General features: G+C 51.2%; 1 protein-coding gene across 1 annotated transcript in view; it reads left to right on the top strand.

Annotated features, from left to right (window-relative positions):
* C7H8orf82 (chromosome 7 C8orf82 homolog) overlaps window positions 1-8,996 on the top strand; it is a 41,493-nt gene extending 32,497 nt beyond the window's left edge. The window contains exon 3 of the mRNA XM_060243161.1: window positions 8,022-8,996. Within this exon, the coding sequence (XP_060099144.1) occupies window positions 8,022-8,470 (449 nt within the window). The 3' untranslated portion in view covers window positions 8,471-8,996. The remainder of the gene's footprint in view (window positions 1-8,021) is intronic.
* Window positions 8,997-26,890: the final 17,894 nt, after the last annotated feature.

Raw genomic sequence — 26,890 nt, 5'->3', positions numbered from 1 at the left:
TCTTTCTCTTCATCTTCTTCCTGTTCTTCCTCTTCTTCTTCTTCCTGTTCTTATTCTTCTTCCTCTCCTTTCATTTCTTCATCATCTTCTTCCTCTTCTTTCTTTTTCTTCCTCTTCTTCTTCTTCCGCCCTCCTCTTCTTCTATCTCTTCCTCTTCCTCTTTTTTCCTCTTCATCTTCCTCTTCTCCCTCTTCTTCTTCCTATTCTTCTCTCTCTTATTATTATTATTGTTCTTCCTCTTCTCCCTCTTCCTCTTCTTCTTCTTCTTCCTGTTCTTCCTCTTCTTCTTCCTCTTTTTCTTCTTCCTGTTCTTCCTCTTCTCCCTCTCCCTCTTCTTCTTGCTGTTCTTCCTCTTCTTCTTTCTCTTCCTCTTCTCCCTCTCCCTCTTCCTCTTCTTCTTCTTCCTGTTCTTCCTCTTCTTCTTCTTTCTCTTCCTCTTCTCCCTCTTCTTCTTCCTCTTCTTCTTCTTCCTGTTCTTCCTCTTCTCCCTCGTCTTCTTTCTCTTCTTCTTTCTCTTCATCTTCCTCTTCTCCCTCTTCTTCTTCCTCTTCTTCTTCTTCTTCCTGTTCTTCCTCTTCTCCCTCTTCCTCTTCTTCTTCCTCTTCTTCTCCCTCTTCCTCCCCCCACCAGCAGACATTTTCCTTGTCTCCTGTTCTGCCACCTTCTAATTCAAAGATGATCCAGGCCCTGGCATTCCATTCCCAGTTTGCACAAGGTTTTACCTGGTTAACTGACTTCATCGCTTTAACCAGCAGTGTCCTTTCCCTTCTCCGTTGCCTCCCTCTCCAGACTTCGCAGGGCTCCCAGCAGAAGCAAACCTGATGCCAGGAGCATCTTAATTTCCTCTCCCCAATTACCCCGCTGCTGCTGTGCTATTAATAACTTGCGTTCGTTTCTGGCTCGTGCCTTTGCAGGCTAGTAAATACCGCCGGGAGAAGCAGGGGGTGGGGAGGTGCATCTCTCGGACCCAGTTGCCAGGGCCTGGTACCAAAAGTAGTAAATCAAGATGGTGTGCCATGGAAGTCGAAACTGCGTGGCTCAGAAAAAACAATCCCGGTCAATAAGGCGTTATTCACAAAATTTCTCTGCAGCTACTAGCTGTGGTAACTGAGGGCAACCTCCCCATTCAGAGACCATCCATCTTTGAATACTACTGTTGAGAGGCAACATCGAGGGAAGGCCTCGGCCTCTGTGCCCTGTTGTTGGCACTCCAGACACTGGGTGAAACAGGATGCTGGACTAAATGGACCGCTGGTGTAATCCAGCAGAGCTCTTCTATGGTCTTACGAAGGCCTTGGCCTCTATGCCCTGTTGCTGGACCTCCAGAAGAACTTGTTGGCCATTGCGTGAGACAGGAGGCTGGACTAGATGGACCCTCACTGGTCTGACCCAGCAGGGCTCTTCTGAGGTTCTTCTTGGGAAGGCCTCAGCCTCTCTGCCCTGTTGTTGGCCCTCCAGAGAAACTGGCTAGCCACTGTGTGAGACAAGAAGCTGGAATGGATGGACCTTCACTGCTCTAACCCAGCAGTGCTCTTCTGATGTCCTTCTCAGGAGAAGGCCTCCGCCTCTCTGTTGTTGGCCCTCCAGAGGAACTAGTTGGCCACTGTGTGAGACAAGAGGCTGGATGGACCTTCACTGCTCTAACCCAACAGGGCTCTTTTGATGTTCTTATCAGAGGAAGGCCTCCACCTCTCTGCCCTGTTGTTGGCCCTCCAGAGGAACTGGCTAGCCACTGTGTGAGACAAGAGGCTGGACTGGATGGACCTTCACTGCTCTAACCCAGCAGGGCTCTTCTGATGTTCTTCTCAGAGGAAGGCCTCTGCCTCTCTGCCCTGTTGTTGGCTCTCCAGAGGAACTGGTTGGCCACTGTGTGAGACAGGATGCTAAACTAGAGGGACCCTCGCTGGTCTGATCCAGCAGGGCTCTTCTGATGTTCTTATGAAGGCCTTGGCCTCTAAGGCCTCTTGTTGGACCTCCAGAAGAACCTGTTGGCCACTGTGTGAGACAGGATGCTGGACTAGATGGACCACTGGTGTAGTCCAGCAGAGCTCTTCTATGATCTTACAAAGGCCTTGGCCTCTAAGCCCTGTTGCTGGACCTCCAGAAGAACTTGTTGGCCATTGTGTGAGCTAGGAGGCTGGACTAGATGGACCCTCACGGGTCTGATCCAGCAGGGCTCTTCTGATGTTCTTATGAAGGCCTCGGCCTCTAAGGCCTCTTGTTGGACCTCCAGAAGGACCTGTTGGCCACAGTGTGAGACAGGATGCTAGATTAGATGGACCCTCACTGGTCTGATCCAGCAGGGCTCTTCTGATGTTCTTATGAAGGCCTCGGCCTCTACGGCCTCTTGTTGGACCTCCAGAAGAACCTGCCGGCTACTGTGCGAGACAGGATGCTGGACTAGATGAATCCTCACTGGTCTGATCCAGCAGAGCTCTTCTGATGTTTTTGTCACTCTCTTTACATTCTGCTAGTTGAAGGTAGTTTTCCACAAGTCTTCAATAATCTGTTAAGATCCCACAAATGGCTGGTGTTTGGGGGCAGTGCTCATTTGAGAGCTGTGAAGGCAAGGGGGCTCCCAGTCAGGGTGCACCTGGCAAGAGAGCCACATACGTTCGCGTTTGTTGGTGCTTTCCTGCACCGGGGTCTGCACTTGCACCAGGTAAGCACATGAAGCTGCCCTGAGTCAGGGCTCTTGATAACAAACAGAGGGAGAGGAGAGGAGTCAGGCACCGGGGGATGTGTTGGTAGTGGTAAGGGGGCCTCAAGGAAAGGTTGAAGGAGCTGAAGATGTTTAGCCTGGAGAGGAGGCGGCTGAGAGGTGATATGATCCCCATCTTCAAGTCCTTGAAGGGCTGTCCTAGAGAGGAGGGTGTGGAATTGTTTTCTGTGGCCCCGGAAGGAAGGACCAGAACCAATGGGTTGAAATTAAATCAAGAGAGTTTCCAGCTCATCATTAGGAAGAACTTCCTCACCGTGAGAGCGGTTCCTCAGTGGAACAGGCTTCCTCCTTGGGAGGTGGTGAGTTCTCCTTCCTTGGAGGTTTTTAAACAGAGGCTAGATGGCCATTTGACAGCAATGAAGATCCTGTGAATTTAGGGGGAGGTGTTTGTGAGTTTCCTGCATTGTGCAGGGGGTTGGACTAGATGACCCTGGAGGTCCCTTCCAACTCAGGAGGTGGTGGGCTCTCCTTCCTTGGAGGTTTTTCAACAGAGGCTGGACGGCCATCTGACAGCAATGAGGATCCTGTGAATTTAGGGGGAGGGGTTTGTGAGTTTCCTGCATGGTGCTGGGGGTTGGACTAGATGACCCTGGAGATTCCTTCCATATGGTTCTACGACAGGTTCCCCAGTGGAACAGGCTTCCTCGGGAGGTGGTGGGCTCTCCTTCCTTGGAGGTTTTTCAACAGAGGCTAGATGGCCCTCTGTGAATTTAGGGGGAGGGGTTTGTGAGTTTCCTGCATGGTGCAGGGGTTTGGACTAGATGACCCTGGAGGTCCCTTCCAACTCAGGAGGTGGTGGGCTCTCCTCCCTTGGAGGTTTTAAAACAGAGGCTAGATGGCCATCTGACAGCAATGAGGATCCTGTGAACTTAGGGATAGGTATTTGTGGGTTTCCTGCATTGTTCAGGGGGTTGGACTAGATGACCCCGGAGGTCCCTTCCAACTCTATGATTCCTGTGCTGTGGTGGTGGCTGCTTCCAAAGCAGCATTTCTAACAATACACACAGCCAATTGGCTATCCAGTGGCCAATCAGGAGCCTTGGTTGGCAGGAGCCCCAGTTAGCCCTGCCCACTTTCGAGAAGCACTTGATGGGCACACGGTGGTGCCCACGGGCACTAGGCTGGGGACCCCTATTTTTGAGGAACTTTGTCTCTTTCGCTTTTGTGATCCAGACTGCAGGGTCAGCGGGGGGTCCTTGTCCCAGAAATCCCCACGTACAGAAAACGCTTGTGCAGGACAAGAGCCATTCTCATCTCCAGCTCCGACAGAGTCTCAGCCATTTGGCATATCGGGGAAACTGGGCACGTCCGCCAGCATTGTTCTCAGACTCCGGGCCCTCCTGGCACCCTGGGCACAAGCCTTGAGGCCCACCTCCCAGTGCCCAGGGTTCTCTTTGCCAGCAAGCTGCAGCCCTTTCAGATCCAACCGCCTGCAGAGTCTCAGATCCCCTCGAGACAGAAGGTGTGACGCTGAACTCAAAAAGCAATTCAGTGGGAAACAGAAGCCAAAGGTAACCTTGACTGTGACTGGTGGGCGAGTCTGCAAACGGCTGCATTGGTTGGCTGGAATAAGCCGTTTGACTAATGTGGAAGGGGGCCCACACAGGAAGGACTCTGATGGCCTCCTTCTAAGCCACAGACTAGTTGGCTACCGCTCTGAACAGAAGAGAAGCCATGTAGGGTCAGGCCAGAGGCCCATCCAGTCCAGCACTCTGTGTCACACAGTGGCCAAAACCCAGGTGCCATCAGGAGGTCCAACAGCGGGGCCAGGACACTAGAAGCCCTCCCTCTGTGCCACCCCTCGAGTGCCAAGAATACAGAGCATCACTGCCCCAGACATAAGAACATAAGAGAAGCCATCCAACCCAACACTCTGTCACACAGTGGCCAAAACCCAGGTGCCATCAGGAGGTCCATCAGTGGGGCCAGGACACTAGAAGCCCTCCCACAGTTCCCCCCCCCCCCAGTACCAAGAAGACAGAGCATCACTCCCCCAGACGTAAGAGAAGCCATGTTGGATCAGGCCAGTGGCCTGTCCAATCCACCACTCTGTGTCACACAGTGGCCAAAACCCAGGTGCCATCAGGAGGTCCATCAGTGGGGCCAGGACACTAGAAGCCCTCCCACAGTCCCCCCCCCCCCAGCACCAAGAAGACAGAGCATCACTGCCCCAGACGTAAGAGAAGCCATGTTGGATCAGGCCAGTGGCCTGTCCAATCCACCACTCTGTGTCACACAGTGGCCAAAACCCAGGTGCCTTCAGGAGGTCCATCAGTAAGACCAGAATTCCAGAAGCCCTCTTACTCTTGCCTCCCAAGCTCAAAGAAAACAGAGCATCACTGCCCCAGACATAAGAGAAGCCATGTTGGGTCAGGCAAATGTCCCATCCAGCCCAACACTCTGTGTCACACAGTGGCCAAAAAAACCAGGTGCCATCAGTGGGGCCAGGACACTAGAAGCTCTCCCCCTCCCCCAAGCACCAAGAAGACAGAGCATCACTGCCCCAGACATAAGAGAAGCCATGTTGGATCAGGCCAATGGTCCATCCAGTCCAACCTTCTGTGTCACACAGTGGCCAAAACCCAGGTGCCATCAGGAGGTCCAACAGCGGGGCCAGGACACTAGAAGCCCTCCCTCTGTGCCCCCCCTCGAGTGCCAAGAATACTGAGCATCACTGCCCCAGACATAAGAACATAAGAGAAGCCATCCAACCCAACACTCTGTCACACAGTGGCCAAAACCCAGGTGCCATCAGGAGGTCCATCAGTGGGGCCAGGACACTAGAAGCCCTCCCACAGTTCCCCCCCCCCCAGTACCAAGAAGACAGAGCATCACTCCCCCAGACGTAAGAGAAGCCATGTTGGATCAGGCCAGTGGCCTGTCCAATCCACCACTCTGTGTCACACAGTGGCCAAAACCCAGGTGCCATCAGGAGGTCCATCAGTGGGGCCAGGACACTAGAAGCCCTCCCACAGTCCCCCCCCCCCAGCACCAAGAAGACAGAGCATCACTGCCCCAGACGTAAGAGAAGCCATGTTGGATCAGGCCAGTGGCCTGTCCAATCCACCACTCTGTGTCACACAGTGGCCAAAACCCAGGTGCCATCAGGAGTTCATCAGTAAGACCAGAATTCCAGAAGCCCTCTTACTCTTGCCTCCCCAAGCGCCAAGAAAACCGAGCATCACTGCCCCAGACATAAGGGAAGCCATGTTGGGTCAGGCAAATGTCCCATCCAGCCCAACACTCTGTGTCACACAGTGGCCAAAAAAACCAGGTGCCATCAGGAGGTCCATCAGTGGGGCCAGGACACTAGAAGCTCTCCCCCCCTCCCCCAAGCACCAAGAAGACAGAGCATCACTGCCCCAGACATAGAGAAGCCATGTTGATCAGGCAAATGGTCCATCCAGTCCAACCTTCTGTGTCACACAGTGGCCAAAACCCAGGTGCCATCAGGAGGTCCAACAGCGGGGCCAGGACACTAGAAGCCCTCCCTCTGTGCCCCCCCTCGAGTGCCAAGAATACTGAGCATCACTGCCCAGACATAAGAACATAAGAGAAGCCATCCAACCCAACACTCTGTCACACAGTGGCCAAAAAAACCAGGTGCCATCAGGAAGTCCAATTCTTTGCTCCACCAAGGAATTGGGAGCTGACTGCAGAGCTGGCGAGCTTCCTTGCTTTCTGTCGTACTTCACAGAAATGATTGACTGCGGCACTTAGAACACTAGTTTTTCTCCCGTGCTCACCCCAAAAGGAAGGCTATTATGGGCCTTGACAAGCCAGGATGAGGCACAAGCTCTGAAATAAAATGGCCCATTAGCCAACAGAAAGAAGAGCGCAGGCCCTGGTGCGGGGGGGGGGGAAACAGTTAAGTACCCACAAGAAGCTTGCGCTAGCAGCTAAAAAGGTGTTGCATTCTCTTTTTCTCTGATTTGCGCCTCTGTAAAGGTTGCGGGGCACCATCAGCCGGCCAGACAGAGAGCTGAAATACGCGTCGAGGGTCAGGAGACCTGTCTGTCACACAGAAGCCGAGCCCTCGGAGGGCAGCCGTACCTGCATATCAGAGCACAAGGTTGCTTTGATCTGTCTCTTAGCGTTTGGAGCCAGAAGCGCTCTAACAGCAAGGCTGGGAAAGGCAGACACGAAAGTGACTTCAGAGAGGCAAAGTGGAGGGCCTTGGGTTCTGGAGGCTGACAGACTGCCTCTGACCAAGGTCGATGCTTAGTTCTGCCTGAGAGCTCTGATTTGTGGGATTCTTTAGCTTGAGAAAAAGATGATAAGGACATAAGAGAAGCCCTGTTGGATCAGGCCAATGGCAAATCCAGTCCAACACTCTGTGTCACACATTAGAACCTAAGAGAAGCCCTGTTGGATCAGACCAATGGCCCACCCAGTCCAACACTGTGTCACACATAAGAGAAGCCCTGTTGGATCAGTCCAATGGCCCATCCAGTCCAAAACTCTGTGTCACACATAAGAACCTAAGAGAAAGCCATATTGGATCAGGCCAATGGCCCATCCAGTCCAACACTCTGTGTCACACATAAGAACCTAAGAGAAGCTATGTTGGATCAGGCCAGTGGCCCATCCAGTTCAACACTCTGTGTCACACATAAGAACCTAAGAGAAGCTATGTTGGATCAGGCCAATGGCCCATCCAGTCCAACACTCTGTGTCACACATAAGAGAAGTCCTGTTGGATCAGGCCAATGGCCCATCCAGTCGAACACTCTGTGTCACACATAAGAACATAAGAGAAGCCCTGTTGGATCAGACCAATGGCCCATCCAGTCCAACACTCTGTGTCACACATAAGAACCTAAGAGAAGCCCTGTTGGATCAGACCAATGGCCCATCCAGTCCAACACTCTGTGTCACACATAAGAACCTAAGAGAAGCCCTGTTGGATCAGGCCAATGGCCCATCCAGTCCAACACTCTGTGTCACACATAAGAACCTAAGAGAAGCCATATTGGATCAGGCCAATGGCCCATCCAGTCCAACACTCTGTGTCACACATAAGAACCTAAGAGAAGCTATGTTGGATCAGGCCAATGTCCCATCCAGTCCAAGCGTTTTAACCTTTCTTCATAGGGAAAGTGTTCCAAACCTTTAATCATTCTAGTTGCCCTTTTTCTGGACCTTTTCCAATGCTATAATATCCTTTTTGAGGTGCGGCAACCAGAACTGCACACAGTACTCCAAATGAGACCGCACCATCGATTTATACAGGGGCATCATGATACTGGTTTACTTTGCTTTTAAAGGCATCAAACTTTGCTTTTTCTCCCTCCTCCAGATAAGCAGTTCCTTGCCTTCTTCTTCAAGCAACTCAGGGTTAACCAGAGCGGGCGCTACGAGGACACCTTCCCCTACCTCTCCCCCTGCGGCCGGGAGCACAACTACATCCGCTGCGACGACCGGCCCGTCGTCTTCACCCACCTCTTGCAGGGCGCCTCCGGCGAGGAGCTTCTGTCCTACTGCGGCGGGGCAGACAGACTGACCACGCCCTTCCAGCCCGAGAGGCTGCTGATGCTCCCGGAGAACGGACGCGTCTACCACCCTGGCCCCGAAAAGGCGGGCGGCGTGGGGCTGGTGAAGTCTTCCTTGGCCTTTGAGCTGAGCCCCCACTTTGAGTACGAGCGGGGGCCCCGCCAGCCCCCCACCCATTTCCACTGGCGAGACAAGCGCCACGCCCTCACCAACGAACTGCTGCCGTTCATCCGAGGCCAGGACAAGGGGGCCTAGTGGTGGATCTTGCACGGCTCCCAGCTGACAACCCGCTGCCTCAGTCGCGCGGAAACCGCGGTCACCCACCTGTGTGGCCCCCACAGCAGTGAGAGGACCGTGCATCCCATAATTCCAGGTTTATCCAAGCAGCCAGCGGGACGCTTTCGCTCCAAGGTAGCTGTCTTCTGACAGTCTGTTAGGATGAGGCGATTCTGAGTCCTACGGGATCCGCTCAAATATTTGTGGGATCCTATGTGAGGCTTGGTGGACCTTCAGCCAGTGGAAACCACAAAGCCCATTCACAGTTGAGAACCGATGGAGCCAGGCCGTGGGGCACTGCTGAGCAGCAGCGTAGGCGGGGCACACCCCCCCTGGCCTTACTCACTTGCAAGAGCGCTGGGGTATCTACCGACATGCACGCTGTCCCTTGGGACTCTCTCTTCCTTGGGCTGTCATGATTTATTGGTTTGTTTGTTTAGGAAATCTGCCCTGAAGTTCGGGTAAAATACAGTTGCAATAAACCAGTCAAGGTAAGACCGTAAAATATCGGCCTGACAGAAACCTGGCAGGAGGGGTCGATAAACCGACAGATCAAACTTGAAAAGGCTCTCTGGAAGCAAAATCCCTCACTCCGCCTCCAGCAACATCACAGAGGCATTGGGGGGCCATGAGCTTTAGAGAGTATAGAGCTTTTTTTTTTGTAGCAGAACTCCTTTGCGTATTGCACCACACACCCCGCCCCCCAATGTAGCCAATCCTCCTGGAGCTTAAAAAGGTAAAGGTAGTCCCCCCATGCGAGCACCAGTCCTTTCCGACTCCTGCTACCAAAAAAGGGCCCTGAGAGAGTCCATGCTCCCAAAGTGGTTTCAGGGGACAACCCTGTTAGTCTGCAATAGAAGAGCTGGATTGGAATCCATGCACACTTCAGAGGCCAACAAGATTTTTTCGGGGGGGGGGGGGGTAGGACTTTTGATAGTCCAAGGTCCCTTTGCCAGAGACTGGAGTCAAATATAGCTGTTCTGAGGTTTAGATTCTGGCCCTTCTTTCCATCTGCACACTCCTCTCCTCCATTTTAAAGGTAGTCCTTTGCTGCCCAGCATGGTTCTCTGGGACTAGGGACGTTATTTTATTTCGTTACTCAAACCATTTATTCGCTGCCTTTCTATCATACGGAGCTCAAGGTGGCTTACAATATAGGTAAAATAGATATAAGAAAATATATAAAATCCATTAAAAACCCAACATTTAAAATTGCAGTTTACGACTGCTAGTAAATTATTCCAGGAAAAGGAAAGGTCTCCTGTGCAAGCACCAGTCGTTTCCGACTCTGGGGTGATGTTGCTTTCACAACGTTTTCATGGCAGATTATTTATGGGGTGATTTGCCATTGCCTTCCCCAGTCATCTACGCTTCCCCCCACCCCCAGCAAGCTGGGGACTCATTTTACTGACCTCGAATGGAAGGCTGAGTCAACCTCAGGCCGGCTACCTGAAAATCCAACTTCCGCCGGGGATCGAACTCAGGTCGTGAGCAGAGCTTAGGACTGCAGTACTGCAGCTTTAACACTCTGCGCCACTCGGGCCTAAATAAAGCCATCTTCAAACGCCTCCTAAAGACTGAGAAAGAGGGGGTCAGGCATAGCTCCCTGGGCAGGACATTTCATAATCATGGGGCTGCCACCAAAAAGGCCCTCTCTCTTATACCCACCAAATGAGCTTCTTTGATCGATGGTACAGGTGGGAGGTAGATAACATCCACTAGGGAAATAATATCCCCTTGAGCCTCCGTGAAAGAGGGAAGACAGGCCAGACAATTGGCAAACCTGAATTCAGGTCCCCTGGGACATATTGGGGCTTTTAACTTCTTCACAAGTGACCTGGAATTTGGGGTGAGCGGTGAGGTGCCCAAGATGGCAGTCCAGGGGTGGCCAAACTGTGGCTTGCGAGCCACATGTGGCTCTTTCATACATATTGTGTGGCTTTTGAAGCCCCCACTGCCCCATTGGCTGGCTCGGAGAAGGAATTTCTCTCAATCACTTTGCCAAGCCAGCCAGCAGCTTGGAGAATGCATTTATGCTTAAAGTTGCTTGCTTTCCGCTTCTCTCCCTCTTCTCCCCCCCCCATTTGTTTGCCGGCCTGCCTGCCCTCCGTCTTGTCTGTCTTGAGGCTCTCAAACATCTGACATTCATGTCTTACGGCTCGCAGTTTGTTGTTCAGTCGCACAGTCGAGTCCGACTCTTTGCAACCCCCTGGACAAAGTCACGCCAGGCCCTCCTGTCTTCCACCATCCTCCGAAGGCTGCTCAAATCCGTGTTTGTTACATCAGTAACGCTGTCATCTCTTCTTTCGCTGTCCCCTTCTTCTTTTGCCTTCTGTCTTTCCCAGCATCAGGGACTTCTCCAGTGAGTGCTCCCTTCTCATTTGGGGACCAAAGTATTTGAGCTTCAGCTTCAGCATCTGATCTTCCAGGGAACAGTCTGGGTTGGTTTCCCTTAGGACTGACTTCTTGCAGTCCAAGCGACTCTCAAGAGCCAGTTTGGTGTAGTTAAGTGTGCAGACTTTTATCTGGGAGAACCAGGTTTGATTCCCCACTCCTCCACTTGCACCTGCTAGCATGGCCTTGGGTCAGCCATAGCTCTGGCAGAGGTTGTCCTTGAAAGGGCAGCCCCACCCACCTCACAGGGTGTCTGTTGTTTGGGAGGAAGGTAAAGGAGATTGTGAGCCGCTCTGAGACTCTGGCCTTGAAAGGGCAGCTTCTGGGAGAGCTCTCTCAGCCCCACCCACCTCACAGGGTGTCTGTTGTGGGGGAGGAAGGTAAAGGAGATTGTGAGCCGCTCTGAGACTCTTTGGCGTGGAGGGCGGCATATAAATCCAATATCTTCATCTACCTCACAGGGTGTCTGTTGTGGGGGGGGAGGTAAAGGAGATTGTGAGCCGCTCGGAGACTCTTCGGAGTGGAGGGCGGGATATAAATCCAATATCTTCATCTACCTCACAGGGTGCCTGTTGTGGGGGGGGAGGTAAAGGAGATTGTGAGCCGCTCTGAGACTCTTCGGAGTAGAGGGCGGGATATAAATCCAATATCTTCATCTACCTCGCAGAGTATCTGTTGTGGGGGAGGAAGGTAAAGGAGATTGTGAGCCATTCTGAGACTCTTCAGAGTGGAGGGCGGAATATAAATCCAGTATCTTCATCTACCTCACAGGGTGTCTGTTGTGGGGGGGAGGGGAAGGTAAAGGAAATTCTTCCCCTTCTATTTTTCCATATCTTCCCCTTCTATTTTCCGACTCTCAAACACGTGGCATTTCTTCTACGTGGCTCTCCACCCCTGTTGCAGACAGATTATTTGGGATGATGGATCCCAAAACAGAGAGCCAAGAGCTTCAAAAGGGTCTTTTCCAAATCGGGAGAGGGAATGAAACATGACAGATGAGGTGCGTTGTGAAAAGCGCAGTGGAGGGGGGGTGTGGAAGTAATCTGAACTTTGCATTAAAACAGATAAGGTCTGAGCTGATGGTGACTAACCAGAAAAGGCTGGGACTGATGGCTCTCTGAAAAGTATGCAGGGTGGAGAACACAAAGTCCAAGTAACTAGAAAAAGGATCGGAAAGCACACAGAAGGACTTCTTTCTACAACCCATAATTCATTTACGGGCTCTATAGGTGTCGGAGGTATTGGCAGCCACTAATAAGGGAGAAGAAGAAGACCGCAGATTTATACCCCGCCCTTCTTTCTGAATCAGAGTTTCAGAGCGGCTCACAATCTCCTGTGGAGAGCCAGTTTGGTGTAGTGGTTAAGTGTGCGGACTCTTATCTGGGAGAACCGGGTTTGATTCCCCACTCCCCCACTTGCACCTGCTGGAATGGCCTTGGGTAAGCCAGAGCTCTGGCAGAGGTTGTACTTGAAAGGGCAGCTGCTGTGAGAGCCCTCTCAGCCTCACTCACCTCACAGGGTGTCTGTTGTGGGGGAGGAAGGTAAAGGAGATTGTGAGCTGCTCTGAGACTCTTTGGAGTGTAGGGCAGGATATAAATTCAATTTCTTCTTCTTTATCTTCTTCCCCTAGAACAGACACCCTGTGAGGTGGTTGGGGCTGAGAGAGCTCTCCCAGAAGCTGCCCTTTCAAGGACAACTCCTACGAGAGCTACGGCTGACCCAAGGCCATTCCAGCAGCTGCAAGTGGAGGAGCAGGGAATCAAACCCGGTCCTCCCAGAGAAGAGTCCGCACACGTAACCACGACACCAAACTGGCTCTGGAGGAGCAGTTGCTCAGTGGCAGAGCCTCTGCTTGGCACGCAGAAGGTCCCACGTTCAGTCCCTGGCATCTCCAGCTGAAAGGGCAGATGACGTGAAAGACCTCCCTCCACCTGATGAGAGACCTTGGACAGCCGCTGCCAGTCTCTGCGCAGACAGCGCTGACCTTGGTGGACCAAGGGGCTGAGTCAGCAGAAGGCGGCTTTATGTGCGCAACCCGGCCTTTTCAAAAAACAGAAATCAAGCGCATGAACGAATAATAGGTCTATCAGTGGCTATTAACCCAGAGGACTGAACGAAGCCTCCGTTTTATAGATTCATTTCAAACATTAATGTGCCACTTTTCAACCCGGATAGCCCCAAGGCAGTGAACATCAAGGCATTACAAGATTTAAACTTTAGAATAACAGAGAGAGAGAGAGAGTATGATAAAAACGCACACCCAGCCAGGGAGGAGGGTCAGTTAGAGTTTTGCTGGGGGTTCCTCCAAAGAAAGAAAGTCTTCCTCACCTGGAGTCTTGTGTTCAGTTTGGGGCACCACATTTTAAGAAGGATATAGACAAGCTGGAAAGGGTCCAGAGGAGGGCAACGAAGATGGTGAGGGGTCTGGAGACCAAGTCCTATGAGGAAAGGTTGAAGGAGCTGGGGATGTTTAGCCTGGAGAGGAGGCGGCTGAGAGGTGATAGGATCACCATCTTCAAGTACTTGAAGGGCTGTCCTATAGAGGATGGTGTGGAATTGTTTTCTGTGGCCCCGGAAGGTAGGACCAGAACCAATGGGTTGAAATTAAATCAAAAGATTTTCCAGTTCAACATTGGGAAGAACCTCCTGACCATTAGAGGTGGTTCTTCAGTGGAACAGACTCCCTCGGGAGTTGGTGGGCTCTCCTTCCTTGGAGGCTATTAAACAGAGGCTAGATGGCCATCTGACAGCAATGAGGATCCTGTGAAGTTAGGGGGAGGGGTTTGTGAATTTCCTGCCTGGTGCAGGGGGTTGGACTAGATGACCCTGGAGGTTGTAGCCTGGAGAGGAGGCGGCTGAGAGGTGATATGACCACCATCTTCAAGTACTTGAAGGGCTGTCATATAGAAGATTGGGTGGAATTGTTTTCTGTGGCCCTGGAAGGTAGGACCAGAACCAATGGGTTGAAATGAAATCAAAAGAGTTTCCGGCTCAACATCAGGAAGAACTTCCTGACTGTTAGAGTGATTCCTCAGTGGAACAGGCTTTCTCAGGAGATGGTGAGCTCTCCTTCCTTGGAGGTTTTTCAACAGAGGCTAGATGGCCGTCTGACAGCGATGAAGATCCTGTGAATTTAGAGGGAGGTGTTTGTGAGTTTCCTGCATTGTGCAGGGGGTTGGAGTAGATGACCCTAGAGGTCCCTTCCAACTCTAGGATTGCCAGCAGAAGACAAAAACAAGAGGGAGAAATCTGTTCAGAGCATGCCACTGAACACCAGTTGTGGGGAGGGGAGGGGGATGGAAGGGAGTTCTGGCCTTGCTTGGGTGGGCTTCCAGGGCTCTCGGGAAGGAGGGTGATTTGATCCATGCGGTCTCCATCACACCTGCAGGCTCCTAACAGAAATGGTCTCCATGCCTTCCCCTTCAAGACCGCCCCTGACAAATGGTATGCCAGGAATCCCCAGTATGGTGCATTTTCTGGTACCTTTGAAGTGGGTGAAGCCAGATAGGGCTTTTGTCCCAGCAAGGCTTCTGATTGGCTGCTGGAGATATGATTGGCTGTGTGGCCTTTTTAAAATTGTTGACAACAGCTGCCACCACAGTGCTTGAATGTGTGGCTGAAGCTAAGCTGCAGCAGCCATTTTGTGGCTGGCTAGGCCTCCTGTAGCAGCCATTTTGTTGCTGCCCCCACCACACCATGTCAGAATTCCAAAGGTACCTTTGGGATCCAAACGTTCAGGGGCCCCTGGTATAGTTTATGAGATTCCTTGCTACCTCCCCTACTGAGCACCGTGGGTTCCAGTTGGGGAAATATATATACACACCCACATATATTGGCCACTGTGCGACACAGAGTGTTGGACTGGAGGTGCCACTGGCCTGATCCAACATGGCTTCTCTTATGTTCTTATGTGTGACACAGAGTGTTGGACTGGAGGGGCCATTGGCCTGATCCAACAGGGCTTCTCTTATGTTCTTATGTGTGACACAGAATGTTGGACTGGAGGAGCCATTGGCCTGATCCAACATGGCTTCTCTTATGTTCTTATGTGACACAGAGTGTTAGACTGGAGGGGCCACTGGCTTGATCCAACATGGCTTCTATTATGTTCTTATGTGTGACCCAGAGTGTTGGACTGGAGGGGCCACTGGCCTGATCCAATATGGCTTCTCTTAGGTTCTTATGTGTGACCCAGAGTGTTGGACTGGAGGGGCCACTGGCCTGATCCAACATGGCTTCTCTCATGTTCTTATGTGTGACCTAGAGTGTTGGACTGGAGGGGCCATTGGCCTGATCCAACATGGCTTCTCTTATGTTCTTATGTGTGACCCAGAGTGTTAGACTGGAGGGGCCACTGGCTTGATCCAACATGGCTTCTCTTATGATCTTATGTGTGACCCAGAGTGTTGGACTGGAGGGGCCATTGGCCTTATCCAACATGGCTTCTCTTATGTTCTTATGTGCAACAAAGTATTGGACTGGAGGGGCCATTGGCCTGATCCAACATGGCTTCTTTTATGTTCTTATGTGTGACCCAGAGTGTTGGACTGGATGGGCCACTGGCCTGATCCAACATGGCTTCTCTTAAGTTTTTATGTGTGACCCAGAGTGTTGGACTGGAGGGGCCATTGGCCTGATCGAACATGGCTTCTCTTATGTTCTTATGTGACCCAGAGTGTTGGACTGGAGGGGCCACTGGCCGATCCAACATGGCTTCTCTTATGTTCTTACGTTGTAAAGACCAAACCGTTACTGCCGTTGTCCCCACATGGAGGTACCAAAGGAGATGGTTGAAGCGAGACATGTTCAGTGCAAATGAGCACAACTGGCCCTATTCCAAATAGAAACATCTGCCTGTTTCCATGGAGATGGCACATCCCATCTTACCTTCCTCCAAGATGCTTTAAGTGCCCTTCTTCTTGGGAAGGAGGTGATCCCTCTTGACAGCTTTCGATCCGAAGCCCGACCTTTTCTGACGACTTGGAGCTGCGTTCTGCTCGTAGGCAGGAGCTGAAATCCTCGGTGACTTTCTCGTCTTCATCTCGGAGCCGTCCAAAAGGGAGGTTTTTGATGGTTTTATTCAATTAATGCTTTTTAGGAGATTGGGGTGGACGTCAGGCGGGGGTGGGCTGCCAACCGGAGACAACTGAGCTGCAAGATTAAAGAGCACTCGGATGTGGCATTCCCAAGGCTGGCTGGTCAACGCAGGCCCCTGTTTTTCCCATCGTTTTCAGCTGGCAAAGATTGTATTTTCGGCATTGTGGAATCTTTCCTACTCAACCTGAGCTCCTCTCATTATAGAATCCTGGAGGAGGAGGAGGAAATTGGATTTATACTTCGCCCTTCACTCAGAGTAAGTTGGAAGGTAACTCTAAGGTCATCTAGTCCAACCTCTGCATAATGCAGGAAATTCACAACTACCTCCCCCCCACAATACCCTGATGAATTATGGCAACCCCACTTAGTTTCCAAGGCAAGTGACATGCAGAGATGGTTGGCCACTGCCTGATTTTGCAGAGCAACCCTGGACTTCCGTGCTGGCCTCTCACCCAAGGACTACGAAGGAGACGACCACAGATTTATACCCCGCCCTTCTCTCTGAATCAGAGTCTCAGAGCGGCTTACAATCTCCTATATCTTCTCCCCTCACAACAGACACCCTGGGAGGTGGGTGGGGCTGAGAGGGCTCTCCCAGCAGCTGCCCTTTCAAGGACAACCTCTGCCAGAGCTATGGCTAACCCAAGGCCATTCCAATAGTTGCAAGTGGAGGAGTGGGGAATCAAACCTTGTTCTCCCAGATAAGAGTCCGCCCACTTAACCACTACACCAAACTGGCTCTCCCCCTACAACAGACACCCTGTAAGGTGGGTGGGGCTGAGAGGGCTCTCACAGCGGATGCCCTTTCAAGGACAATCTCTGCCAGAGCTATGGCTGACCCAAGGCCATTCCAGCAGGTGCAAGTGGAGGAGTGGGGAATCCAACCTGGTTCTCCCAGATAAGAGTCCGCCCACTTAACCACTACACCAAACTGGCTCTCCCCCTACAACAGACACCCTGTGAGGTGAGTGGGGCTGAGAGGGCTCTCCCAGCAGCTGCCCTTTCAACGACAACCTCTGCCAGAGCTATGGCTGACCCAAGACCATGCTAGCAGGTGCAAGTGGAGGAGTGGGGAATCAAACCTTGTTCTCCCAGATAAGAGTCCGCCCACTTAACCACTACACCAAACTGGCTCTCCCCCTACAACAGACACCCTGTAAGGTGGGTGGGGCTGAGAGGGCTCTCCCAGCAGCTGCCCTTTCAAGGACAACCTCTGCGAAAACTATGGCTGACCCAAGGCCATTCCAGCAGGTGCAAGTGGAGTGGGGAATCCAACCTGGTTTTCCCAGATAAGAGTCCGCCCACTTAACCACTACACCAAACAGGCTCTCCCCCTATAACAGACACCCTGTGAGGTGGGTGGGGCTGAGAGGGCTCTCCCAGCAGCTGCCCTTTCAAGGACAACCTCTGCCAAAACTATGGCTGACCCAAGGCCATTCCAGCAGGTGCAAGTGGAGGAGTGGGGAATCCAACCTGGTTTTCCCAGTTAAGAGTCCGCCCACTTAACCACTACACCAAACTGGCTCTCCCCCTACAACAGACACCCTGTGAGGTGGGTGGGGCTGAGAGGGCTCTCCCAGCAGCTGCCCTTTCAAGGACAACCTCTGCCAAAACTATGGCTGACCCAAGGCCATTCCAGCAGGTGCAAGTGGAGGAGTGGGGAATCAAACCCGGTTCTCCCAGACAAGAGTCCGCTCGCTTAACCACTGCACCAAATTGGCTCTCAACCTTCCTTAGCTTCTGGGACCTGATGAAATCTGGGCTAGCCTGGATCATAATTAAGTAAATGTTCACCCCACCCCTCTTCTCAAGAGCTCATGGCGGTGCCTCTTTTTGTTTTATCCTCACAACACCCCTGTAGGGTAGGTTATGCTGAGCAAGAAAGCGACTGGCCAAAGAACACCCCATGAGTTTGAGCCAAGATTTCAGCTGAGGTCTCCCAAAGACTAGTCCAGCATTCCAGCCATTATACTAAACCCAGTCTCTAACCCACCCACCCCTAACTTCTGCAGGATCTCACCTGCCCCTATAGCCAGGCCAGGCCATTCATGCTCTTCAGCCAGTTATTGTCACTTGCTGGTTTTTCTTTATGCACCAAACTAGCAAAGCCAGGACTCCACACACACACACACACATGTTTCTCCCACACCCACCCCTCCCACTTGCCCAAACCCTTTAATTCCGCTACTATTTTTGAGGAAAATGGGCTTCTGGACAGTCAGTGGGAAATATTAACGTGTGCCCTACTTTGCTTTCTCCCTGAAAAGCTTCGGAAAATGTGGCATCTTGTAATTTCTGTTTGATGGCTTTGTGCAGGAATTGTGGGAGCCTTTCAAAAATATTTTGGGTGATTTCCCAATTCAAAAGGCGGGGCGGGGGGAAGGACGACTGATCGTTCTTTCCCCTAAATGCAATAAGGAAGAGAACTTCTGGATTTGGAGCAGGCATGTATGGGTCTTCAAATGCAGCAGCAGCAGAAGAGGAGTTGGCTTTTATATCCCACTTTTCTCTACTTTAAGGCGTATCAGAGTGGCTTAGAATCTCCTTCCCTTCCTCCCCCCAAAACAGGCCCTTTGGGAGGTAGGTGGAACTGAGAGAGCCCGGAGCTGGGAGCGGCAAGCTTTGGTGGGGGGGAATCAAACCCAGCTCTTGAGAGTTCCTTGAGAGATATTCTAAAGTATTTCATATTTGTATTTGAACAGAGTAGGCTCCAGTTTCATCCTACAGAAAAATGTTCTTTTAACTTATGCTTTAGAGGAGACCAGTGGAACATTACAACAAATTCTGATGTATTACTCTTAACAATTAGAAACCTAATGACATTAGGAAGAACTTCGTGACCGTTAGAGCGGTTCCTCAGTGGGACAGCCTTATAGAATCATAGAGTTGGAAGGGACCTCTAGGGTCATCTAAGAACATAAGAGAAGCCATGTTAGATCAGGCCAATGGCTCATCCAGTCCAACACTCTGTGTCACACAGTGGCCAAAAAATTTTATATATATATATATATATACACACACACACACACACACACACACACACACACTGTGGCTAATAGCCACTGATGGACCTCTGCTCCATATTTTTATCTAAACCCCTCTTGAAGGTGGCCATGCTTGGGGCTGCCACCACCTCTTGTGGCAGTGAATTCCACATGTTAATCACCCTTTGGGTGAAGAAGTACTTCCTTTTATCCGTTTTAACCTGTCTGCTCAGCAATTTCATGGAATGCCCACGAGTTCTTGTATTGTGAGAAAGGGAGAAAAGTACTTTCTCTACTTTCTCCATCCCATGCATTATCTTGTAAACCTCTATCATGTCACCCCGCAGACTTCTAGACTTCCTCCTTGGGAGGTGGTGGGCTCTCCTTCCATGGAGGTTTTTCAACAGAGGCTGGATGGCCATCTGACAGCAATGCGGATCCTGTGAATTTAGGGGGAGGTATTTGTGAATTTCCTGCATTGTGCAAGGGGCTGGACTAGATGTCCCTGGAGGTCCCTTCCAACTCTAGGATTCTATGACATAGATATCAATCTCCGATTCTGACGTTCATTTCCTTTGCTGTTTTTTCTGCCCAGTCCAACACAAACCTATGCTTACCAGAACTGAACTTGTCATTCTTTGAATCTGCTAAAAACATTTTCGCTATGTCGCACAGTAATTCACTGCCCACTCTCTATAAACGTCGGACAGCTACCTCCATCCCGTACGATTGTCAGATGAAGTGTGCTTTTAGAACATGGTAACGCTTCCATTCTCAGTAAAACTGTTGCTCTTAAAGGTGCCCCTGGACTCCAACTTGGTTCTGTTGCTTCAGACCAACACGGCTGCCCATCTGGATGGACCTGCTCTCTGGATTAGAGTCTGTCCCTCTTCAGCTCTGTTGAGGCTGGGTGAGTGGGCATCACCATTGCAGATGAGGTTCAGTGTGGCCAAGTGCAAAGCAATGCACATTGGGGCCAAAAATCCCAGCTGCAAATACAATTTGATGGGGTGTGAACTGGCAGAGACTGACCAAGAGAGAGATCTTGGGGTCGTGGTAGAGAACTCACTGAAAATGTGGAGACAGTGTGCAATTGCAATAAAAAAGGCCAATGTCATGCTGGGAATTATTAGGAAGGGAATTGATAACAAATCAGCCAGTATCATAATGTCCCTGTATAAATCGATGGTGCGGTCTCATTTGGAATACTGTGTGCAATTCTGGTCACTGCACCTCAAAAAGGATATTATAGCATTGGAAAAAGTCCAGAAAAGGGCAACTAGAATGATTAAAGGTTTGGAACACTTTCCCTATGAAGAAAGGTTAAAACGCTTGGGGCTCTTTAGCTTGGAGAAACGTCAACTATGGGGTGACATGATAGAGGTTTACAAGATTATGCATGGGATGGAGAGGGTAGAGCGAGAAGTACTTTTCTCCCTTTCTCACAATACAAGAACTCATGGGCATTCAATGAAATTGCTGAGCAGTCAGGTTAAAATGGATAAAAGGAAGTACTTCTTCACCCAAAGGGTGATTAACATGTGGAATTCACCGCCACAGGGGGTGGTGACGGCTACAAACATAGCCACCTTCAAGAGGGGGTTGGATAAAAATATGGAGCAGAGGTCCATCAGTGGCTATTAGCCACAGTATGTATGTGTGACTTTTCCTGCAACATATGTATGTATGTATGTTTGTGTGTATATGTATATATACACACAAACACACATATATTGGCCACTGTGTGACACAGAGTGTTGGACTGGATGTGCCTTTGGCCTGATCCAACATGGCTTCTCTTATGTTCTTATGCGTGACACAGAGTGTTGGACTGGAGGGGCCATTGGCCTGATCCAACAGGGCTTCTCTTATGTTCTTATGTGACACAGAGTGTTGGACTGGATGGGCCATTGGCCTGATCCAACATGGCTTCTCTTATGTTCTTATGTGACACAGAGTGTTGGACTGGATGGGCTATTGGCCTGATCCAACATGGCTTCTCTTATGTTCTTATGTGACACAGAGTGTTGGACTGGATGGGCCATTGGCCTGATCCAACATGGCTTCTCTTATGTTCTTATGTGACACAGAGTGTTGGACTGGATGGGCTATTGGCCTGATCCAACAGGGCTTCTCTTATGTTCTTATGTGACACAGAGTGTTGGACTGAATGGGCCATTGGCCTGATCCAACATGGCTTCTCTTATGTTCTTAAGCACTACACCACACTGGATCAACACATCAATTCGCATACAGAGTTTGTGATTTGAAGTCCTGTCAGTTTGCTTCTGTTCTGTCTTATGAAGAGCCTATGAATTGATGTCCTCCAAAATGCACTGTTGTTAAAAGCCTTGCTCAGGTCTTGTGAATGGAGGGGCCTCGTGGTTTCCGTTATGGAGTCCATCCATCTCCTGTTGGGCCTTCTTCTTTCCTTGCTGCCTTCCACTTTCCCCAGCATTACTGTCTTTTCCAATGAGTCTTCCCATTATTGCTGCCAACTGGTCCGCAGGGCCTGTAAACTGTGAGGCCAGCAGCCCCTCCGGCCACCTCTCCCACGTGATTTGGATCATGGGGAGGAAAGAGGATCCTGCAATCACATGTCCAGAAGCGATGGTATCGCTTGACTCTGCTCTGGGAAGACCTCACCTGGAGTCTTGTGTTCAGTTTTGGGCACCACATTTTAAGAAGGATCTAGACAAACTTGAAGGGGTCCAGAGGAGGGCGACGAAGATGATGAGGGGTCTGGAGACCAAGTCCTATGAAGAAAGGTTGAAGGAGCTGGGCATGTTTAGCCTGGAGAGGAGGCGGCTGAGAGGTGATAGGCAGCAATAATGGGAAGACTCATTGGAAAAGACAGTAATCCTGGGAAAAGTGGAAGGCAGCAAGTACTTGAAGGGCCGTCATAAAGAGGATGGTGTGGAATTGTTTTCTGTGGCCCCAGAAGGCAGGACCAGAACCAGTGGGTTGAAATGAATTCAAAAGAGTTTCCGGCTCAACATTAGGAAGAACTTCCTGACCGTTCGAGCAGTTCCTCAGTGGAACAGGCTTCCTCCTTGGGAGGTGGTGGGCTCTCCTTCCTTAGAGGTTTTTAAACAGGCTAGATGGTCACCTGACAGCAATGCAGATCCTGTGAATTTAGGGGGAGGTGTTTGTGAGTTTCCTGCATCGTGCAGGGGGTTGGAGTAGATGACCCTGGGAAGAACTTCCTGACTGTTAGAGCGGTTCCTCAGTGGAACAGGCTTCCTCAGGAGGTGGTGGGCTGTCCTTCTTTGGAGGTTTTGAAACAGAGGCTAGATGGCCATCTGACAGCGATGAAAACCCTGTGAATTTAGGGGGAGGGGTTTGTGAGTTTCCTGCATCGGGCAGGAGGTAGGACTAGATGACCCTGGGGGACCCCTTCCAACTCTATGATTCTATGAGGAGGAGACAGGGAGTGAAGGCTGGCGACTGGGGACCTGTCATGGGTCCCACTTAGAAGTTGGGGCAGGGCTCCCACAGGCCTCCCCAGTGGCTACAGTTCTGCTGGGTATAAATGACCGAGCACACCTTCCAAAGCAGACACTGTCTCCATCGCCACTGATCTCTGTAGCCTGGAAATCTGTTGTGATTTGGGGAGATCTTCCGGTTTTCCACTGGAGGGAGGGGGCCAGGGTGGGTGGGCCCTTAGCAGCTCCAGGTGGACATGATCCCTCTAGCCCGCTGGGGGGCATTTAGCATATGAAAGAGGTGATTAACTTTCTCTTGCAGGCTTCTCCCAGCTGCAGAGCAGGGAAAAGGAGCCGCTAATTAATCGTGGGCTGCGATGCGCGGCTACAGCCTGCGAGTCCTGCATGGAAACCTTTGGGGAGCTGCTGAGGGGAAGGAAACCGCACTCGTGTCTGGTATCGCATCTTCAAAGCACTAAGCAGCCGTTTGATCGTCGCTCAGCCCTCTGGGGAGACTGGGAAGTGGAATGATGATGATATTGGATTTATATCCCGCCCTCCACTCTGAAAAGTCTCAGAGGGGCTCACAATCTCCTTTACCTTCCTCCCCCACAACAGACACCCTGTGAGGTAGATGAAGATATAGGATTTATATCCCGCCCTCCACTCCGAAGAGTCTCAGAGCGGCTCACAATCTCCTTTCCCTTCCTCCCCCACAACAGACACCCTGTGAGGTAGATGAAGATATTGGATTTATATCCCGCCCTCCACTCCGAAGAGTCTCAGAGCGGCTCACAATCTCCTTTCCCTTCCTCCCCCACAACAGGCACCCTGTGAGGTAGATGAAGATATTGGATTTATATCCCGCCCTCCACTCTGAAGAGTCTCAGAGCGGCTCACAATCTCCTTTCCCTTCCTGCCCCATAGCAGACACCCTGTGAGATGGGTGGGGCTGAGAGAGCTCTGACAGAAGCTGCCCTTTCAAGGAGAGAGTCTCAGAGCGGCCTACAATCTTCTTTCCCTTCCTCCCCCACAACAGACACCGTGTGAGGTGGGTGGGGCTGAGAGAGCTCTCCTGGCAGCTGCCCTTTCAATGACAGAGTCTCAGAGCGGCCTACAATCTCCTTTCCCTTCCTCCCCCACAACAGACACCCTGTGAGAGGTCCCTTCCAACTCTATGATTCTATTATTCTTCCTTCCTTCCTTCCTTCCTTCCTTCCTTCCTTCCTTCCTTCCTTCCTTCCTTCCTTCCTTCCTTCCTTCCTTCCTTCCTTCCTTCCTTCCTTCCTTCCTTCCTTCCTCTCCCTTGCTCTCTCTCATTCTCGCTCTCGTTCTCTCATTCTTTCTTTTTTTGGCTATCTTCTGGGCATGGAGCAGAAGTCAGTGGGTGGGGGAGGGAGGTAGTTGTGAGTTTCCTGCATCGTGCAGGGGATTGGACTAGATGACCCTGGAGGTCCCTTCCAGCTCTATGATTCTCCATGAGGACATGGTGTCAACGAACAGCCCTGTTTAATGAAGCAGTTTTTCAAGACTGCCAGTAATGCGTAGACAGCACCCGACCACCCTGCCTGCCCCCTCCCCAAGGGACCATTCTCCTGAAGGTAAAACCCTGCTTCGGAAAACTTCAATTAGCCAGGTTGATTGATGCCTTGGCAATGCTTCCAGCCCTCCCTGCAACAGAGCTGCACCGTGCATCCCGGCCACGTCCTCTGGATCAATCCAGCACAGCCCCGTCGTGCCGTGTTGTGGCTGCCCCAGCCTGAACTGCGGGCGTGAGCACACACAGGCTGCGCCAGAGCATGGCCCGAAGGGACCGGCAACCCGACAAGCAATGAGACGTATTCTTCCCCCCCACCCCCTTCATTATTTCTTTCTCCATCTGTTTCATTTCTCCCTTCAGCAGCATCAGCGGGAGAAGGGAATCAGAATGCAGAAGGCAGAGGGGGGGATGCATTGCCGTGGCAACGCTAATGAAGCAATATTTCTTGGCTCCCAACTTCAAAGGAGACATTCCCTTCGTGCGGAGGCTCAGGATTCTGCACGGGTATTACGGCGGACTACCCTTGCCAACTCCAGCTTGGGGAATTCCTGGAGATTTGGGGGGGGCGGGACATCGAGAGGGCAGCGTTTGGGGTGGGGAGGGGCCATGAATGTCTTTGACCCAACGCTGCCGTTTTCTCCAGGCAAATTGAACTCCCTGGTCTAAAGATCCGTTGTGATTCCAGGAGATATCCAGGCCTGGCCTGGAAGTTGGGAACCCTGCCCATGGCCTGTCCAAGACTGGATGACACCCAGGGAAAAGAAATGGAAATGGTTCTCCAGCCCTTTCTGTTCATTGGTGTCTGGAAAGGACACGGGACAATTTTTTCCCACAACTAAGAACATAAGAGAAGCCATGTTGGATCAGGCCAGTCGCCCCTCCAGTCCAACACTCTGTGTCACATAAGAACATAAGAGAAGCCCTGTTGGATCAGGCCAATGGCCCCTCCAGTCCAACACTCTGTGTCACACATAAGAACATAAGAGAAGCCATGTTGGATCAGGCCAATGGCCCCTCCAGTCCAACACTCTGTGTCACATAAGAACATAAGAGAAGCCATGTTGGATCAGGCCAGTGGCCCCTCCAGTCCAACACTCTGTGTCACATAAGAGCATAAGAGAAGCCATGTTGGATCAGGCCAATGGCCCATCCAGTCCAACACTCTGTGTCACAGAAGAACATAAGAGAAGCCATGTTGGATCAGGCCAGTGGCCCCTCCAGTCCAACACTCTGTGTCACACATAAGAACATAAGAGAAGCCGTGTTGGATCAGGCCAATGGCCCCTCCAGTCCAACACTCTGTGTCACATAAGAACATAAGAGAAGCCATGTTGGATCAGGCCAGTGGCCCCTCCAGTCCAACACTCTATGTCACATAAGAACATAAGAGAGGCCCTGTTGGATCAGGCCAGTGGCCCCTCCAGTCCAACACTCTGTGTCACATAAGAACATAAGAGAAGCCATGTTGGATCAGGCCAGTGGCCCCTCCAGTCCAACACTCTGTGTCACATAAGAACATAAGAGAAGCCATGTTGGTTCAGGCCAGTGGCCCCTCCAGTCCAACACTCTATGTCACATAACAACATAAGAGAGGCCCTGTTGGATCAGGCCAGTGGCCCCTCCAGTCCAACACTCTGTGTCACATAAGAACATAAGAGAAGCCCTGTTGGATCAGGCCAGTGGCCCCTCCAGTCCAACACTCTGTGTCACATAAGAACATAAGAGAAGCCCTGTTGGATCAGGCCAGTGGCCCCTCCAGTCCAACACTCTGTGTCACATAAGAACATAAGAGAGGCCATGTTGGATCAGGCCAACGGCCCATCCAGTCCAACACTCTGTGTCACATAAGAACATAAGAGAAGCCATGTTACATCAGGCCAATGGCCCATCCAGTCCAACACTCTGTGTCACATAAGAGAAGCCATGTTGGATCAGGCCAATGGCCCATCCAGTCCAACACTCTGTGTCACACAGTGGCAAAAAATTTTATATATACACACACACTGTGGCTAATAGCCACTGATGGACCTCTGCTCCATATTTTTATCTAAACCCCTCTTGAAGGTGGCTATGCTTGTGGCCGCCACCACCTCCTGTGGCAGTGAATTCCACAAGCCTCTTTCGAGTGCAGAGCAGTTGTGGGTACCCCAAACCTGTTGCCTGGTGTAGTTGCCCAGTAGTTGCCAGGGGAGAAGAGGAAAATCCAAAACGCCAAGATCACAGTCCATGAAATCATGTGTGGCCTAGCACGCAAATGAATTCCTCCTGGGCTTTTTTCTACAAAAAAAAAAGCCACGTGTGGAACAATGGTGACCTCAGAGGGTGTGGCCTCCTATGCAAATGAGCTCCTGCTGGACCATTCCCCTACAAAAAGCCCGGTGTGAAACAATGGCGGCATTGGGGTGTGGCCTAATATGCAAATAAGTTCTTGCTGGACTTTTTCTTCCCCCCAAAAAAGCCTTGTAGTGGAGCAGAGGGATAAGGATGCAGTCCTGCAGTCTGAACTCTCTGCTCACAACCTGAGTTTGATCCCAGCAGAAGCTGTTTCAGGTAGCCGGCTCCAGGTTGACTCAGCCTTCCATCCTTCCGAGGTGGGTCAAATGAGTCCCCAGCTTGCTGGGGGGAAAGCGTAGATGACTGGGGAAGGCAAGGGCAAACCACCCCGTAAAAAGTCTGCCGTGAAAACGTTGTGAATGCGACGTCACCCCAGAGTAGGAAACAACTGGTGCTTGCACAGGGCATTAGCTTTACCTTTTAGTGGAGTCCAGTCTCATCAGAGCTCAGAAGCGAGGCAGAGTCAGTCCTTGGACGGGACCCACCAAGGAAGGCCACGGCCAACCCCCTGTTTCATCAGAGGCGCTGTCACCAGAAACTGTCTGGGACTTGACAGTGCTTTGTATGCACCCATTAGGATCAGAATTGCATGCCAGCATTCAGCGAGTCCACCAGAATTCAGACT

This window comes from Heteronotia binoei, chromosome 7 (assembly GCF_032191835.1).
Source record: "Heteronotia binoei isolate CCM8104 ecotype False Entrance Well chromosome 7, APGP_CSIRO_Hbin_v1, whole genome shotgun sequence".
Lineage (NCBI taxonomy): Eukaryota > Metazoa > Chordata > Lepidosauria > Squamata > Gekkonidae > Heteronotia > Heteronotia binoei.
The sequence above is the reverse complement of the archived record's forward strand: the minus strand, read 5'-3'. Positions and strand labels throughout refer to the sequence as shown.